Below are 17,557 nucleotides of genomic sequence, written 5' to 3' on the forward strand. Positions count from 1 at the left end.
GATCATTATAGTTATTAGTATACTCTCTCTGATTGATTGACTTATGAATGGCATAACAGCGATATAACACTCATTTAGCTGGGGATCCCAATTTGGTTACCACTGCCCTAATGTAGCAAACTCATCATACTAATGCTTACTTTGAGAAATTCAAAAATCATCTGTAAGTCATAACTACTTTTTAATGGCACCTTTACCTTACCATTAGAACTTTGTTTAGTGTATTTTTAAGGTCTGAAAATCCATAAAAATTCTTTTTTCAGAAATCCAGACTGAAATGCCGGTTATGGGAATGACATTGTTAAGTAACTATTCCTCTTTGAACCTGAACTCAGTCATAGCATAGGTATGTGTAGTGAGGGAGACCAAATGGTATGTGAGGTATGGACGGAAACACATGCCCCGGTATCATTCAAAACGCCTAGAGAGTGAAGTGTATATAGTTGTTATACAGCAAAAGGAGTAATGGGCTGTTTTATTGGCCAGGAGTCAAGGACAATTCAAAACATCCCAAAACAAGGCATGCCTGACTTCCTATTTAAGCTCGTATTATGTATCTCACAGGCTTTGATCTTTCAGTAAAAAAGCTCTTTCGTCATTATGTTGAAACTGTAACAGTGTTGTAGTCCAGTAACTGCTGAACGAGGCGAGCCTGCCTATGCCTGCAGCTCGTCTATAGTTGGGAGCTAAAGGGGATTGTGGAGGGGTTAGCCTCTGTGTGTCCAGTGAAAAGAGCCTGGCCGGGGCATGCATGGATGGAGGATTAGTTGTCTACACTGGCCCTCTTCGCTGTCAGTCTTCTGAAACTCTGACTCAGCGGTTCTCCACTGAGGGGTCTTAACCACTGGCTTTGCACAGACCCCCGCGAACATGGCCAACCACGGCAGCAGCGAACCAAGTGAAATGACAACAGCCCATTCACGCGAACGTGCCGTGTTTAAAAAAAAAGCAAAAAAGCATGGCAGATCTGCACTCTCGTTTGCCTCAGGTTGTTTTCCTCTGTAGGAGAGGGACTGCTTTTGTGTATTGAGGCAGTTGTTAATCACTTGTATTGTTTGAGGAGATCAAGCAGTGGTTTGTGGATGTGTATTGCCAGTGAAAGGGCTTTGGGTTCTTTCAGCTGAAACACTGTTGTTTTTTTGTTTGGGGACTGGGGATGCCCTGCAGCACCTTTGCTTCACTGTAAGCTCAGATCTTCCAGCTGGACCTGCAGTGTCATGTGGCTGGTGTGCCATATGTCATGTGTGGGACCACTTACCCTGGGGAAATTAATGCACTTTTCTAATGGTGGTATAGATGACTTGCCAAGACTTTTTTCACAGAACAATGGAGGGTGAATGCCCAAAGGTGTCTCTTTAGGTCCCTCAAACATTTGAGTTTGTTGTGACTCACACTTGAAATTAATTGAAATGAACGTTTTGGGGGCTGGATTTGAAGAATTGTATCCAGTGACATAAATACAAAGACTCATATACTCATGTTCACACGGTCAAAAGTCGAAAGGTTATGTCATATGCTGCTAGTCATTTTCCAAATATAGTCCTGAATCCACATGGGTCATCCAGTGCTTCAGCTGAGAAGTGCTGGCACTATTCAGGGAATGTTTAGCTCAAAACTCAGCTGAATAGTTTCACATTTACCAAGCGCACTCTCTTTCTTTTTTTTTCCTCCCCACTTGTCCACCTCCTACTTACTGGGAGCGAGACTGCCAAGTTTCTTGCAGGCATCCCAAACATGCAAACCTGCACAACTACTGTTTGACAGAGGTGAGAGGCTTTTATCCTGTGCTTTAACAAGTCCAGACTGCGGGCTAACATTAGCAGCTCCACACACCCTGGATGTCCTCCAGCATTTTCTATACTTGAATACTGAGTAGTCCAATTACAAGGCCTTCTATGTGGAGTTGTATTAGGCAGGAGAATTTTAGTGATGGGTTTATTTTAAGCAATAGGTCACGATTAAAGCTCGGCTGATCTAGTGGCCTACATCTATCTCAGCGAGGTCATGGGGATGGAAGTAACAGAAATGAAGTGTAGTGGCAAGTGTGCATGGCTGGGTCACACCTCTCAAGTAGTACAAAGGTGCCAAAGAGGTGATTAGGTTGTCAGAGGGGTGACAAAGGTGTGAATGTGTGCGTTTGCCCTTTAGCAAGTGTGTGTGTGTGAGATTCTGTGCAGGTGTGTGTGTGGAAAAAAAACAGGATCGGGTCTGAGTTTGCACGTGTTGAATGACTCCATTGACAGCCTTATCTATAGAGGTGATAGTAAGGTGTTTGCAATGATGTCCCCCTGATCCTTATCTGGCTAAAACAGAGACTTCCTAAACTGGAGTGTGAACAGACATAGCACAGACAGCTCACCCTTATTAAGGCATACAGTGTCTCTGTGTAGCGCAGGCACCATTGGACCAGCATAGCTCTATGTTTGGACAGTCTCCACAAGCTTCATTAATCCCCTATAACAACCCTTATACTGTAGGCTGTGTATATGCATCAGGAGGAACAGGTGTTAAATTCATCCGAACATAGACCTCAACGGCAGTGTGCAACAGTGTGAGTCCCCCTCCCCTTCCATTGGCCTCAATCATACAAGGAAGTAGCAAGGCGGAAGAGATTCTTCCATTGAAATTCATTATTCCATCGGCATCCGTTAAACTTCAAACTCCTGGCTTTTGTCGTTAACCAGTTTTCAGTCATCCAGCCATTCTGCTTTTAAAGCCATTCTGCTTTTAAAGCTGAGCTATTGTGTTCCATTGATGGGCAGATACCCATGTTACTTTTCCATAGAAAACGACCTTTAGAGTTCAGGGGAAGCACTGTAAGAGGATTCTCCCTGGGGAGAGGCGGCTGAAAGGGCTTGCTGTGGTTTCGTCCCTGTCGGCTCTGCCACGGCCTGTTTCTCACACGGCCTGGTGTCCCAGCCTGAGAGCCCCAACAGCTCCACCATATGGGGACTTATGGAGAAATCATCAATAGTTAATGTCACTGTTCTAATCTGGTGATCAGGACAAGACAGGGAATCAAAATAGTCAAAGTAGTTGGGCCAGAGTGAGGGTTGTCATCACACAATGTTTGAATATTCGCTCGAGCTTCTGAAGGCAGTGTGTCACAGATTGAATTCAGTTCTGACGTTGTGTTTGTGCAGTATGTACACAGCAAAGATCTTTCACATGCACAGCAGTTTATAGGGGACATGATTTTTATCAGTGAACCAAATCGGTTGACATTTGCATGTAGAGCCAACGGTTCTTTTTGCGATGGCAGGAGAGGTGACGGGTGTCACATCGCATCCGCGCCAACCCGTGCCAAACCGGTTTGCTTTTCATTCAAATCTAGAATGTGCATTGCAAATCTCCCAGATGATCTCAGCTTAGCACGACCTGCAAGCTATTTGGCCCCAGTCTGCCCTAAGAGCATTGGCCTCTGAAGTACCAGGCTTAAGCCGTGGGAACAAAAGCTCCAACCTGAGGTGGCACAGTGGGTGCAAGTGCAAACACGGGTCACATGCTGACCGACTTCGCGCACAGAGATGTTGAGTGTGTGCGCTTGTCTACACTGGGGTTTATGTGTTTGCATGTCACGATTATCGCCTGAAGGCTCACTCTCAAAGTCATATGAATGATGTTTTTTCAATATATGAAAGCCTCAAATTGCAGGCTAACTCCATGCCAAGAACGGTGCTTGTATGGTGACTCAAATACAAACAATCCTGGTGCCGGGTAGGGAAAGGAAGTGTATAGCTGTGTTGATAGCGTTATCAAAGCACTGCTAATGCAGCTATGCTCAAATAACCACAGAATATGAGAGGAATGCAGGCGGCTGCTCTTTCTGCTACCAAACCAAGCCAGTAGCTCAGTGAATCAGCAGTCAAAACAGGTCACACATGTCCTTTTATGCACTTGGGGCCACCAGTTGCTTTTAAAGGATTTAAAACGCTGAACCCAAATGACTTGATGGTCCCTCTCGCCGACCAAATACACACAAATCTCTTTCATCCTGTCACCAGCTTACAGTGTGATGGAAAATAATGTCGTTATGATTATGAAGTGATTCCTAGTCTCATGAACTGTTACCCACTTTTGGGTACAACCGGGCACTGTGTATTGGGTGAGTGCCAGATCAGAGCTTGAGTGGAACATGTCGAGACTAGTTTGTATTTTCAAACCCCCAGAGTCGCCAACAGAGACTGAGGAACTGGATTCCTTTGTCTGGCTATTCCCATACACATACAATTTTATGGTTAACCATTAAGACTAACTATTTAGTGACTCATAATTTGTGATTCATGCTGTTTGTGTATCCTCAAATGTGTTGGTATCAAATTAGTATTCCATGCGTGCTATTATTGTTCGTAGGTCTTCATGATTGTGTTCGTGTTTTCACTTGCCTGCGACTCTCTTTGGGTCCATCACCTCTCTTGTTGACTGGTTACATTAGAGAGTGCTGATAGATGAGGCAGCTGTAATGGACCAGTTTGTGTTTCCACAGCATTGATGGGTGCATTGATGAGCCCCCAGGCCCACCATCAGCAGAGCTTTCTGTACCGTGCCCCTACGGCTGTGGTGTAGGGGTGGTGATAGGATGGATGGATGAGAGCCTTTGTTTTTAGCCAGGATACCAAAAAAACACCTGGGAGATTAAAGGGAAGTCCCAAACTGTCTCTGCAGTAGTGTGTGTGTGTGTGTGTGTGTGTGTATGTGTGTGTGTGTGTGTGTGTGTGTGTGTGGGTTTGTGTGCATGTCTAGATGGTACACAGTGAACAAAAGCTCGTATACTCTATTGTGACAGGGTCATAAAAAACTGTGATAAGGTGACACAACTGTGCCAAGCTTCTGTTTTCACTGTGATTGTGCTTGAAAGTCACCAAAGTCACCTAGTGCGGGGAATCCACTGAAAACTCCACAAGGACGAAGTGAAGTCATACCTTTGTATAGGATCTTTCTCACTCATTGTCCCTCTTCCTCTGGACTTCCCCATCTAGCAAAGCAACTTTTTGTAGCTTATTACCTCATTCTCTCTGAATCTATAGAATGTAACATACAAGTAATTTATAGAATCCACTTCAGCCAGACATGACAGAGCCACCCAGGCATGCTGTGTCATGTTGGAATGTTTTTTTGTCAAACAACTTGACCTACTCCACTTAAAATGGTTTGCTGCTTTTTACCTTTTGCTGGAGGCTGCAACTCTCCATGTCTTGTTGTATCTTGGCTAATCCTCACCCAAGGCTGAAAACATCAGCTGGCTTTTTAAGTTTCAAACAACACATTTTTTGTTCCCTTGATCTCAACTCAATAGACAGTACAAAAGACGTTAGTGCAAGATGTGGGCTTTGAAAGGTCACGTTAGAATTGTATTAGGCAGCCACCTGAATTTGTTTAAGCAGGGAGTGGTGGCTCCTCATTGACAAGGATTGTGGACCACAAGAGAAGATCATGGGAGATGATTTTTATCCTCCCCGGTGTTTCCATGGGCGCAGACACCTGGGAAAAGCCTCTCACCTGCCCTTCCTCTCTGTTTGTATGCGTCAACAACAGATTTCTCATTTACAGTAATATGATTGTCCCTTTCTTAATCTGTCATGGCCGTGAGGGAGACCCACAGCAGGTGCCAGCAGGAGTACAAACAAAGCTCACCTGGAAATGGGCGGGGTGTGTTTTTGTGGTGAGAGGGATTAGACTCTGTGTGTGTGTGTGTGTGTGTGTTTGCGTATAGTCTTTCTTGTAGAATGATAGAAACCGTCATTAGGTTAGACCACTAAAGTGAAACTTGGGGACGCATCCTTGTCTGTGGGTGCCAGAGAGGTAGTGAGTAGTGTGTGTGGCTGTGTCATAGGTGACGTGTCGTGGCCTGTGGGTGACATGCTGTCACGGACTAATACCATTCCCTTAAAGATGACTCACCCCCACCAAACACACACACACACACACACACACACACACACACACACACTCCAGGATACAGCAGGGAGAACAGGATCGGCTGCCCACAGCCTGTAGGCTGCCTACTGATGTCTCATATTGCATAATTCATTCAAACGATTGTTCCGTTCACCTCCACTGTGCCAAATACAGCTGAGTTGCTGTGAAATCTCAAGGAAAGCCGGCCGCCTTGCTGGTTCCCTGTGCGCTCGTATCGAGTGTACGTCTCTTTTGTGATGTGCGTGTATTTTGGCTGTTTTTATTGGTCCTCCAAAGGGAGGGAGGACAGACTAACGATGCTCTCAATCTTTTTGACCCCTGTCTCCTCCTCCGCTGACCTGGGCACAAGCCAGCTATAAATCGCTTTGGTGGATGGGCTTCTGCCCCTCCACCACTCACTCTCCCCTCTCCTTCTTCTTTCGAGCTTTCCCTTCCCCCCACCGTGCCCTCCACCACTCCTTCTCCTCCTCCTTTCAAAGTTCTTCTCTTCTCTTCTCTTCTCTTCTCTTCTCTTCTCTTCTCTTCTCTTCTCTTCTCTTCTCTTCTTCTCTTCTCTTCTCTTCTCTTCTCTTCTCTCTTATCCCCTTCCTGAAACCACTTCAACCTCCTCCAACTTCACCAAACCCCCTCTCCTCCACCTCCAGCCCTTCCCACTTCCCCTGTCGCTATAGTAACCCTAACTTTGTTTACAGCTCCAGCCAATACTTCAGCTCTTTGTTGGCAGCCATTGTGAATGATGGGGTGACCACCACCGAGGCCCGAGAGCTGCAGCGTTGCAAAGTGCTACTGCTGGGTTGAGCCGGGGTGGAATGCAGGCATCCAGTTAACATTTGCATGTTGGCTGCACAGGCGGAGCGACAGCCCTCCACTACACCGGGGTCAGAAATGGACCCGCTGTCGAATTTGATCGAGCAAATCCTCTACTTGGCTTGGCAGTGGAACCTTTCTCTCTACTTTCTCAGTCAGACTTTTTAACAGGATTTGAGGGGGGATTTATCGTGTGGGAGATTTATGGCAATTAGCAGGTTCTTATCCAAAGACGCTTATAGGGATTCACATCAGAAAGTGTTCCAAGTACCACGCTCAACCATGAGAGCCAGGGCGAAGATGTGAAGCTATTTACAGTTTAAAAAGTATAATAGATGTTACTTTCAGTCTGGTTTTACCAGAAGATATGCTCACATACAACCATTGTTTGGCCATTCAACCTCGCTATTCCCATATCATTGTGGTTTGTTTTATAGCAAACTAAATGAGTGAGACACGTTTCCTCCCCCAAACCTTCTTCTTCTTTACTGTGGTTGCCATAGGCATCTATTATGGCCCTATTAAACTGGTCTGTAATCAGTAATGCTGGGCCACCCTGATCATACACTATATATGTGAAAGCCACTAAACTCCATTCCTATTTTCTACAGCTTGTTTGTGTCTCACTGGCTATGAATTTGAACCCAGGGTTAAGTTCGATGGGTTGTCACCTCTTAAAATGTTTTCTTTTTTTGTCTTTCCTTGTCTTTCTCTGACTCTGTCTCTGTCTTTTCTCTCTTTCTCTCTCTGTCTCTCTGTCTTTGAAAATAACAGCCGAGAGTCTTTAATTATAGTTTTCCCTAAGGAAGTGGTGTATAGGTGGTGGTGAAGTGGGAGTTTTTAGAAGTCCTGTTGACACACAGACAGTGCCATCCGTTGCGTAATATCTCTAAGACACTGTTCTTCAGTATTGATTCTCAGGCCACACACACTGTCCACACCCCTTGTCATCTTAACACTTCCTATGATAAAACCTGAAAAACCCTAGACCACTCCCAAACTCCAAAAGTGATAGTCTCTATTGTGTTTCAAGACTTTCAAGACACAGAGATTGTGGCTATCTTGGGATGCTTGTCAACAGGCGGAACCACAACAATATGAGCGTTGGAGGGGCCAGGAAAGAGGAAAGATTGTGGTGGGTGGAGGAACAGAACGGCTCTGGGAGGGGGGGGGTTTCAAGACATTTTTGTGGTGCTTTGTTGCTTTCTTTAGCGGGTGTTTATGCTAGTGGTAACGTGTGGCAGCGCGGCCGGGCGGCCGACTGGCTGGAGAGTGATGGGTGTTTACTTTGGGCTGAGAGGTTAACGTTGCTCCAACTCCTTCTCCCGTCCCTGTTCAAGATGCAAGCGCAGCTCGCCGGTCAAGCTCACCTGCACACAGTCTTCCGGATACATGGCTCACATCCCAGTTAAGGTGTTATTCGGGATAGGCTGTTGAAACATACCTTTAAAAACCTGCTCTTGAATATCCATGTACCCAGGAATAAATGGAATTCAGATACACTGAAAGATGGGAAGTTTGACAATTTTCTTGACCCTTTTGACAAATAACCTAATTTTACTATGAGTTCTGCTGTTAGCTATCCTTAATATAACTTGTCGACAATGTGAGGCAGTATTTTGCTAGGAATGCCATCAGTACTTGATGAAGCTTGATGCTAATGCTAACCCGGCATTAATTATTATGGGTAACAACAAAATCAGCTTGTGCCAATCAGAACCAATCAGAAACAGAATTTACATGGGTCAGTATCCCAGAAAATATTGGAATATCCCAGGTACTTCATCCAGGTTTTTCTTGGTCAGGATATTGGCTTAGGATATGAGTTATTGTCAATAGGGTATGGCGTTTCTGGGGTGCCCCGAGCATCCTCAATATTGAGGAAATACCGGTGTGCATGTAAACATAGCCACTGTGGGAGAACGGTCTGTGAAACTGAACTACAGTGAACAACAGCAGCATATTAAGGGCTACATGCTTGGTGTTCAGAAACATGTGGCGGAAGTCTGACCAGAGAAAACTAATTGATGTTTCAGGTGCAAACTCAGTGACCCAGACAACCGGTTATTCTGTTTTTGCCACGATCATAAATCGGGCGACAACTGTTTCGGTTGCTGCTGGCGCACTATGACACTGACTAACACGCCTGTGGCAGTCTGCTTTATCTCTCTCTTTCTATCTCTGTCCCTCTTGTTTTTCCTCTCTCCTCTGATCTGCTTGTCACCAGAAGTCATCATGCGTCAGGCCGTGCCACAGCCGAAATGCTTCTCATAACCTCCCGAGCTCCTTTTGCTCTGACCTCCGTCGCCTCTGGTCCCCACCTCTCACCTCGCTCCAGTCAATATTAACCGAGCCGTCCGCCCCCAGGCCTCCAGCTCTGAGGCATCAGCAATGTGACTGGGGTTGTGTGTGTTGCTGGAGGTGGGGATTAACTAAGCCCACTAGCCCAGGGGCCGGCGCTCAGAGCTGCTGATGCACTTCAGCCACGACAGCCCTGTGAACTTTGACCCCCCTTCTCTCATCAGTCATCGTCCATCACCCCATAACAGACAGAGCTGCTTTTGTCTGCCTGTGTCGGGACTAGCCTCAGCTGCTTTTTCTCACTTAGGAGACCCACTTTGGGCATGTTACTGCCATTTTGTAGTTATCTGTGTTTAAGATTAGGGTACATGAAATGAAACAGCCTTTGTTAGACGGAGCATTGATAAGATTAGAACATGGGTCAAGCAGGGTTGTAGCCAGTTAAGCAGTCGGATGCGATTAATGAGCAACAGATGACTAGAAATGGAAATGTCAGTATAAAATAAACTGACATAATAATTACTGACAGAATCCGGCTAAAGTTGTAGAACATTTTCAACACATTTCAACACTGCAAAAATTTAAAGTTATTTTTAAAATCTTATTTTTCTTAAAACAAGTGAACCATTCTGCCAATGGGCTGCGATAACTTAACATTTATTTTCAGTTCAGTTTCAATTGTTTCAGGAATTTTCAAGAAACAAGTGGGAGTAACAAGGCAGAATAAGGCAGGCCCTAGTATCAATAAAGCAACACTCAATCAAATTCTTGATTTGCATCAGACTTAAATGACTTTTGTTGGAGTGAAGAAGAGTCACATAGGTCCAGCAGTAACGTCCCATTGTGTCCACAGACAGGACAACATGCTTGTTGGAGAGATATACAGTAGAGCACAGTTGTGTAACTCTCCCATTCCCAGCTCCCTGTGTGTGTGTGTGTGTACAGGCTTTGTTTTGTCCTGTGAAGTCATGCATCAGAGGATAGCTTAGCACTCGCCGAGAGGAGTTTTTTTCTTTCTTTCTAATTACAGCACGGCCTGGTCCGGCCAGAGACCATTGTGCCAGAGTGCTGCGAATTCCCACAATGGATCTGCTCTGCGGAGAACAATGAGTGAAATTCCTGACCGTTCCCCACAGGTTCAGAGGCCGGGCTGACGAAGAAAGACGGCAGCGAGTTACAGTGGCGCTGCTATTCTACACCCAGTAGCTTTCCCATTGGCCACCCCAGTGGGGATATTAGTGTGTGTGTGTGTGTGTGTGTGTGTTACAGGGTGGCCAGAGCTCCCAGTGGGAGCACAGGGAGGGGTGAGGGGTGGAGGAGGTGAGGAGGAGGGAGCTTCTTTCGTTCTTTCTGTGGGAGGTGAAAGACTGTTCACTCTTTTTCTCGTGTAATCAAACCCATGAGAACCTACTGTTGGCAGGCCAAAAGCTGCATTGAAACCACTGTTGATCAAAATTGATTGTTTTTCTCTCTGAAACACTGAACTTGTGTCAGTGTGAACTGATGCCTAAACCTGTTTGCTATTCCTTCAATGACCCTTCCCACACACACATACACAAACAGTCCTTTGCTATCATGTCCTGGGCCACAAAAAAACCTGCCTGTTTTTGTGCTTCTATACGGATGCGAACCGGGAAATGTTGAGATTATGACAGGAATAGCTGGACCATTTGTAAGAGGGAGGGGTCTGCTGTTTACATTGCCAAAAATGTGTGCTTACACAGCCTTTAAGTAGGCTGCAGAGCTCTAAGGGCTCCAACAGGGTCTAGATCCAATTGGACAGACCAGACTGGAGTATCTAGGGTCCTTGCTTTCCCAGCTGTCCAGAAATATGCCTGTGTGTGTGCATACATGCACTGAAGCTGTTGTGTTGATAACCTGTTCTAGACATAATCACTATTTATTGAATGGGTGTAGGTGGGTGGTACAAAGACCCCACAGTGAACAGCAGGTGCCGCACATACACACACACATTATACGGACACTGGCATTTACCAGTTGCCTCCCATACTGTGGTTGTTTATTGATCACCCACATTGACAGATCTCATAAAGATGTCTTCTTCTTACACACAAAGGAGTGTTTTTTAACCATCTGTTACAATATTTGGATTGGATTGCATCGGATTACAGCAGTTTGTCTAACTCATGCTGCTACTGTACTGCACCACAACATTCTTATCATTATATTTGATGTGTGTTTTAAGGCTGTCAGAATGAATGTCTTTCACTAATAGAATTTCAATTGAATGTGATAAGGTCAGAATTAATTTGTTTTGGGCTTTTTTTGTTTTTCATAGCCGATTGAATGCCTCACTGCCTCCTCAGGCCTTGGCTGTGATTTACTCTTATCTTCTCTCTTGCAAATTTAAAACAAACCGCCAACCAAAATCTTTCATGAAGAACTGCATGTTGTAAATTCACTCCGGATATACTATCGCTTTACACATTCTCTGTTCACCGTGCCCTGCTTTCATGTGTCAATATTCCATAAATTTTATCATAAATATTCAAATTTCAGTCGAATCTGACTCCTTTCAGTCACTGCGTAGTCAAATTGAATGTTTAGAGGCAATTAACAGCCCTAGTATGTTTGTCACGCTAGTCGCCTGCACGATTGCATTTGACATTGGTGTTGTGAGTCCATGCCTCTGTTGCACAGTTACACCCACTTGCTCTGGTTTGAGGACATTTGCCAAGTGCTTCAGAGAGGCCATAAAACTCCTCCAAAGCGTTTCATCCTGCTCAGCCTTTTGAAAAGCATTCACACAGTCCTCCCCGCAGCCTCCCCCTTCACTCAATTCACAATAACGTGACACTCTATCTCCTCTACTTGTTTTTATTCCCTTAATGAAAATTGATAGTCACACACATACACACGCACACACACTGGCTATTGATCTAGGCCCAATAAATGTTTTATAAGCCCCCTGTAAGGACACCCCTCTTTCATTCAGGAGGTGCCAATGGTCCACTCCGGGGGGACAGATTGCTGTGGTTCGCTCCTCTTTGGGGCCCCTGAATTCTATAGGAGTGTAATGCATTTTGACTGGAGCCCAGATTTACCCCAACTCTCCAATCATTAGTACCATTAAGGACAGGTCTACACACTCTCTTTCCCACACACACATGCAAATCCTACCAATTACATGCTGATGCTGATCAGTTTGGACCCCGGAGTGACCTGGAATTCCAAAGTCTGAACTCGAGGATAAGGGATGGGATGTGTGAGAGGAAAACACTTGCCGATGAATGAAAGCGAAATCGGTCCAGGGGAAAGGATAAGCCTTTCATTCATCCAGATTCATTCCTTCCACCCATGGCTTTCCAGAGCGTCTGCCCATATCTAGTCTGTCTGGGTGATTTCAATGTTGTTTTAGGACGAGGCTGCAAAAAAAAAACAAAAAAAACACACACACAATTTAAATCTCAGGCCTCCTTGTAACCTGAACCTCCAGTTTCCCCCGTGCCCCCTTCTTTTTCTGGTCGGCGAAGACATTCTGCATGGAGCATGGCACCGTTCCACAGGAAATGCCTTCTTAACACCGCAGGAAGGAGAAACTTTAGCCCCCTCTGGATCCGACTCTTTGTTTCCATCTAATCGCATTAAGAGAGCGGCCCAGTCAAGAGACTAAGGCTTGTGCTTGTGTTGTTCTGGGCTCAGGCCAAAACTGAATGCCTCTCTTACTACTTTAAAGCGAATTCCCTCCTCGCTGAACGCTGTCCAGCCAGGGGTTAAGCTCCAAATTGTCTCAAGTCTCGCCTGGGAATTGTCATGCCAGCGAATGAGAAAGATCTTCTGAGCCTAACTGGGCTTGACTTGTGTGGAGGCTAATGGTTAAAGAGTCACGATACGATTTTCTCTTTTTATTTCAGTGGAGATGCTTTGAGCTCATAACGCCATGCACACCGTTTTCGCATTTCTCGAGGTTTTTGAAAAGGCCGTTATGAATGAACTTCCACACAGTAATGGAATGTTAATGGAGTCCTCACTCAGCACATTGGTTCTTCAGCAGAAGAGTGTGTGGTGACTTTTGTACCCAGTTGGAGGAAGTGTTTGTGTGGTGTGTATACCCTTCTCATCACAGGTCAGACAGATTAACAGTCTGCTCCTCTCTGGTATCCGCAATCCAATCTTCCCTGGTCAGCCATTCACTACCATGATGCACACACACATTCTCTCTCTCTCTCTCTCTCCCATATCACTGTGACTGTCTCTCTACCAAGCTCTTCTTCTCTCTTGCTCATACTTGTACACACACGCTCTGCAACAACACATGCTCCGACTGGGTGTCACACAGGCATGAAGATACGAGGTGCCATTCACAAAGACGGCTCAGTGACCGCAGAACACACCCAGTGGGTCAGCACTCCAAACTATGTGCTCTGCATTCTACTGTATATGGATGCAGATCATCTGCTTAATAGATACACGTCTGTTAATGTCAAATGTGAGAAACTAGAGCTTCCTTTGGATCTAGATAGCCTGCCAAATCCTGTGTCATCCTAAAGAATCCTATTAGTGTGTGTGCATGTGTGTATACATGCACAGGCCTGTGTGTGTGTGTGTGTGTGTGTGTGTGTGGTAGGTTAGAGGGAGGGGGTGTCTTGCAGCTGACAGGTCTTTCAGGAAAGCAGGGCGCAGGGCCATGTAGCTGCAGCTGCCCCCTCTCTGTGCAGTCATTGACGGGGAGAAAGATGGCGTTTACTCCTACCCCCACAGCTAGTCTCACAGACACACACACACACACACACACACACACACACACACAAAGGCCCGTTCTTCACTCTGTTGTCACAACACCACTTGAAGGTCCACTGAGAGACACACTGTATGCAGGGGGAGGGCATGCTTGTGGGGTGACTGTGTTTTAATGCAATGTATATCCCAACAGCAATAAGAAAGCATACAGGGGCATTTATCTCACTTATCTCATGTTTTGATTTCTGCAGCCACATTATGTATTGGATGAATTGATCCGAATGCTTTTTATCACATAGAAGATCTCAGCATAGTTCATAAGGGGCAAAGACCAAAGCAGTTGGCAGCTTGATAGTTCAACTCATTTGCTATTGGAGCTACAAATAGCAGCAAGGGGACACCCCCTGACACTGGCATGTGCACTGACACACGCACGTGCCCACACACACATACACACACACACACACTAATAAGAATAATAGCCACCCATTGTTTAACCAGCCTAACAGACTTAAAGCGCTCTCAACCGTTCCTCTGTTTATGGTGTGTTTATCTAGCAAAGATAGCTGTCCCACCTGTTCCCTAACTGTACTGTGCGTATATGCGCACACACACACACACACACACACACACACACACACACACACATAATTTAAGGGGACACATGCTTGTAAAAACTGACATACAGTACAGCTCAGGTTAGGACTATTTTTCTTCTAGTTTTGCATGGGGGAAGAAAAAGGTTGTGCAAAATTCCAGTAGCCCTCTACATAAGCCTTATACTAAAGCAACGAAGATGCAACGCAAAATTCTTTCTAAACCAACATACTGTTAAACAATGTCTTTTTTCAGTCTTGTTTGTCTAATGACTCCTCCTTTTTTTGCCCTCTCTCCTATCTTGCATCCAGGTCTGGATGACAGCCTGCAGCAGTACGTGAGCAACTTTGAGCGGGAGAAGATCAGCGGGGAACAGCTGCTGAAGATCTCGCATCAGGACCTGGAGGAGCTCGGTGTGGCCAGGATCGGACACCAGGAGCTGGTGCTGGAGGCCGTCGATCTACTCTGCGCTCTGGTCAGTAGATCCCTGTTGATGTGTGTGCATGTGTATCAGTTGTACAAATATGACACACGAAAGCAGAATTATGGCAACTCACTGGTACTTCGGGGAGGATTTTTAACAAAGCGTGGGGCTGTTTTGGTCACGCACCCCCTCCCTTTCCCTCGGCGTCTGCGTTCGCTAAAGACCCACGCTGTATAGTTTCTGGTTCGGCAGCTAAAGGAAGCAGCGATGCAGAAAGGCCCGTCGTTTCCCACACAGCTCGGCGGGGTGTGGAGCACCGCGGCGCACCAAGCAGCCCGGGGACGTTGGGGAACAGCAGTATCACTCTGAGATGATGAGCGATTAGGTCACAGGGGCCTCGGGCCTGATGTGGCAGATTGAACCTATGAGAGATGATTAGAAGCGGTGAATACTGGTTATCAGGTAGTGAAGAGTGACGGGTTGATCTGTTTGATGGACAAGATGATAGGAGTTTGAAGTCTGTCTTGAAAGCCTTTTTGAATTCTCTCTCCCCACTTTCCCTTTAGTGTAATCCAGAGTCTCTTTCTCACACAAATACAGATACATTCAGGCAATGTTTGATGTCAGTCTCCAGCCTCTCAGACTGACAGAAATGTTCGGTCAGCGGTTTCATGCCCACTGCTATGTCTGTCTACTCGCCCTGGCCGTCCTTCTTGGTTCAATTACATGTCCCCTGTTTGGCCCGCTATCGTCACACTGGGACGGGACCGGCTTGACCTGCTGTCCATCATCGCAGCTCCCAGAAGAACTGTCAACAAACCATTCTCTGAGCGAGGAAAAGAGAGAGAATGAAGGAGAGAGCGAGAGATGTTGAAAACTGTCCGCGCTCCAGCTGAAAGAGAACCAGGTTTTCCAGCAGATGGGTTCGATTTGGAGTTTTATCACTTCCTGTGCCATAAAAGTCCCAGATTGCGGTCCCTGCGTTTTGATCAGTGTCAGCGTTTCTCTCAGTGAAATCTTTATGCTCTCTTAAAATGCTTTACATTAATGGTTTTGGGGCAATTTTTATTTGTACCTCAGAGAAACGTACCCATTCAATCTTTTCTCTCCTCCTTTATCTTGCTTTGATGTTATTCTGAAAGAAGTGGGTCAAAGGGTTATCTCTTTGGGTGTGAACCAACAAGTTTCTTGACCCATGCACATGTCATTTCTTTGTTTATGATCCGCCACCTCAGCCCCCTGAAGCCATGGAGCGGTTTTCTAGGATCCTGTGGGAAGCGGCACATGTGTGATTTCGTCTGCGGTTTGCAACCGGCTCCCATCACTCTCCTCACATCTGATTCTCGTTGCTTGGCTCATATATTTAGGGTTTGGGGGTCAGGAGTGTTGAGCCTATTTTTGATATCTGGGGAAGGGGCGTTCGGATCTCTCTTTGACCCCACCGTCGCTCTCTCTATCATCTCACAATCTCTGTCCATCTCTCTCTCCCTTTCTTTCTCCCCCTGCGGGAAAGTGGGAGTCTTTCCTTGTGGCTGTATAAACAGTGACTCCAGGCCCCTCGCCAAAACAACGCAAAAGTATACAACATATTATGAGAATCTCTCTCTGATGAGGAGATTAAGTTTCAGGATAACGGCGTGAATGGAGCGAGCCCCTGTAACCATGGGAGGTGGACACATGGAAGCACTTGGGGCATAAGGGGTTAAGTTTTAATGTTTTGATAGATCTACTTGTCATAGTGCGTGTACCATGTGGTTCATCCTAGGGTCCGTATCCTCTGTTTTACCATCGCAGTAATCGGACCCAGACTTCCGCTCACCCCTGGAACCTAGGCATCCAGGCAGTGAAGCCTCAAATCGTTTTCCTCTCGATCAGCTTCATAAATTTGGCCGCGCGCTCCAATGTGCTCTCTCAGCGTGGGTTTGTTATCTTTAATAAGTCCTCTTCCCTGCACTGGAACTTTACTGTTCCTTCAGAATGTGTTATCAGTTTGTCGTGTGTGTGTGCGTGCATGCGTGCACTGTGTGTACTATTATGCAATTTAGTGAGGAAGTATTTCGAGCATTGTTTTTTCATCCTCCCTTCCTTTTCCTTGAAGCACTGGGCCAGGAATGCTGGACTCTCAGTGGCCTTGCACCTAACACCTCCGATTGAAGCAGTCTGGCCAAATGTTTTGTGTCCGTTAGGGGTTTCCTTATTAAGAAGGAGGCCTCAACCTCCCACAGCCCCCATGGGAGGAAGTGAGGCCCCCCGATTCAATTAGGCAAGGTCACTGCTACCGACAGAAACACAGCCCACCAGCACCCGACCCCCTCACGCTCTCACACACCGTTCCCTTCCCCCACTTTCTCTCTTTGTGTTTACTGCGGGGTCAAACTTCTGTTGATGGTGTTGCATAGCCGTCTTTGTGACACTTTGCTGCTGGCTACAAGTTTACGTATGTGCATCCATAATATAGCTTTTAGCTCATGTTTACACCTTTAATATCACAGGGAACTGAGTACTTCTTTTAGCAGTATGGAGCCTAAATCATGATGACTGACAGCCCAACATACGGCCCTATAGCCCTTTAGGAAACAGTCTTATTCTACTTCCCTGCCAGTCAAAAAGCTATCAAGAGCAAGCTGCTGTCTAGGGACAGAGAAAGAACTTTTCAATTAATCTTGCTGGAGCGCTCTTAGCCATGATATCTTCTGCAGAGAAACCCAACACCTCTTTATTCTTTCTTAGACCCCAGCGACTCGCTCAAAGACCAGAAATACCTCCGCTCCCCCCAGTTGCCTCAAACAGCCATTGAATATATATAAA

At 45.9% G+C, this 17,557-nt stretch overlaps 1 protein-coding gene across 1 annotated transcript in view; it reads left to right on the top strand.

The window, feature by feature from the left end:
- LOC139661746 (connector enhancer of kinase suppressor of ras 3-like) overlaps window positions 1–17,557 on the top strand; it is a 34,672-nt gene that overhangs the window by 943 nt on the left and 16,172 nt on the right. The window contains exon 2 of the mRNA XM_071540311.1: window positions 14,637–14,800. Within this exon, the coding sequence (XP_071396412.1) occupies window positions 14,637–14,800 (164 nt within the window). The remainder of the gene's footprint in view (window positions 1–14,636; window positions 14,801–17,557) is intronic.

This window comes from Centroberyx affinis, unplaced genomic scaffold, assembly GCF_046629955.1.
Source record: "Centroberyx affinis isolate AG114_WGS23_722 - 3 ecotype Tasmania unplaced genomic scaffold, CSIRO-AGI_Caff_v1 ptg003606l_1, whole genome shotgun sequence".
Lineage (NCBI taxonomy): Eukaryota > Metazoa > Chordata > Actinopteri > Beryciformes > Berycidae > Centroberyx > Centroberyx affinis.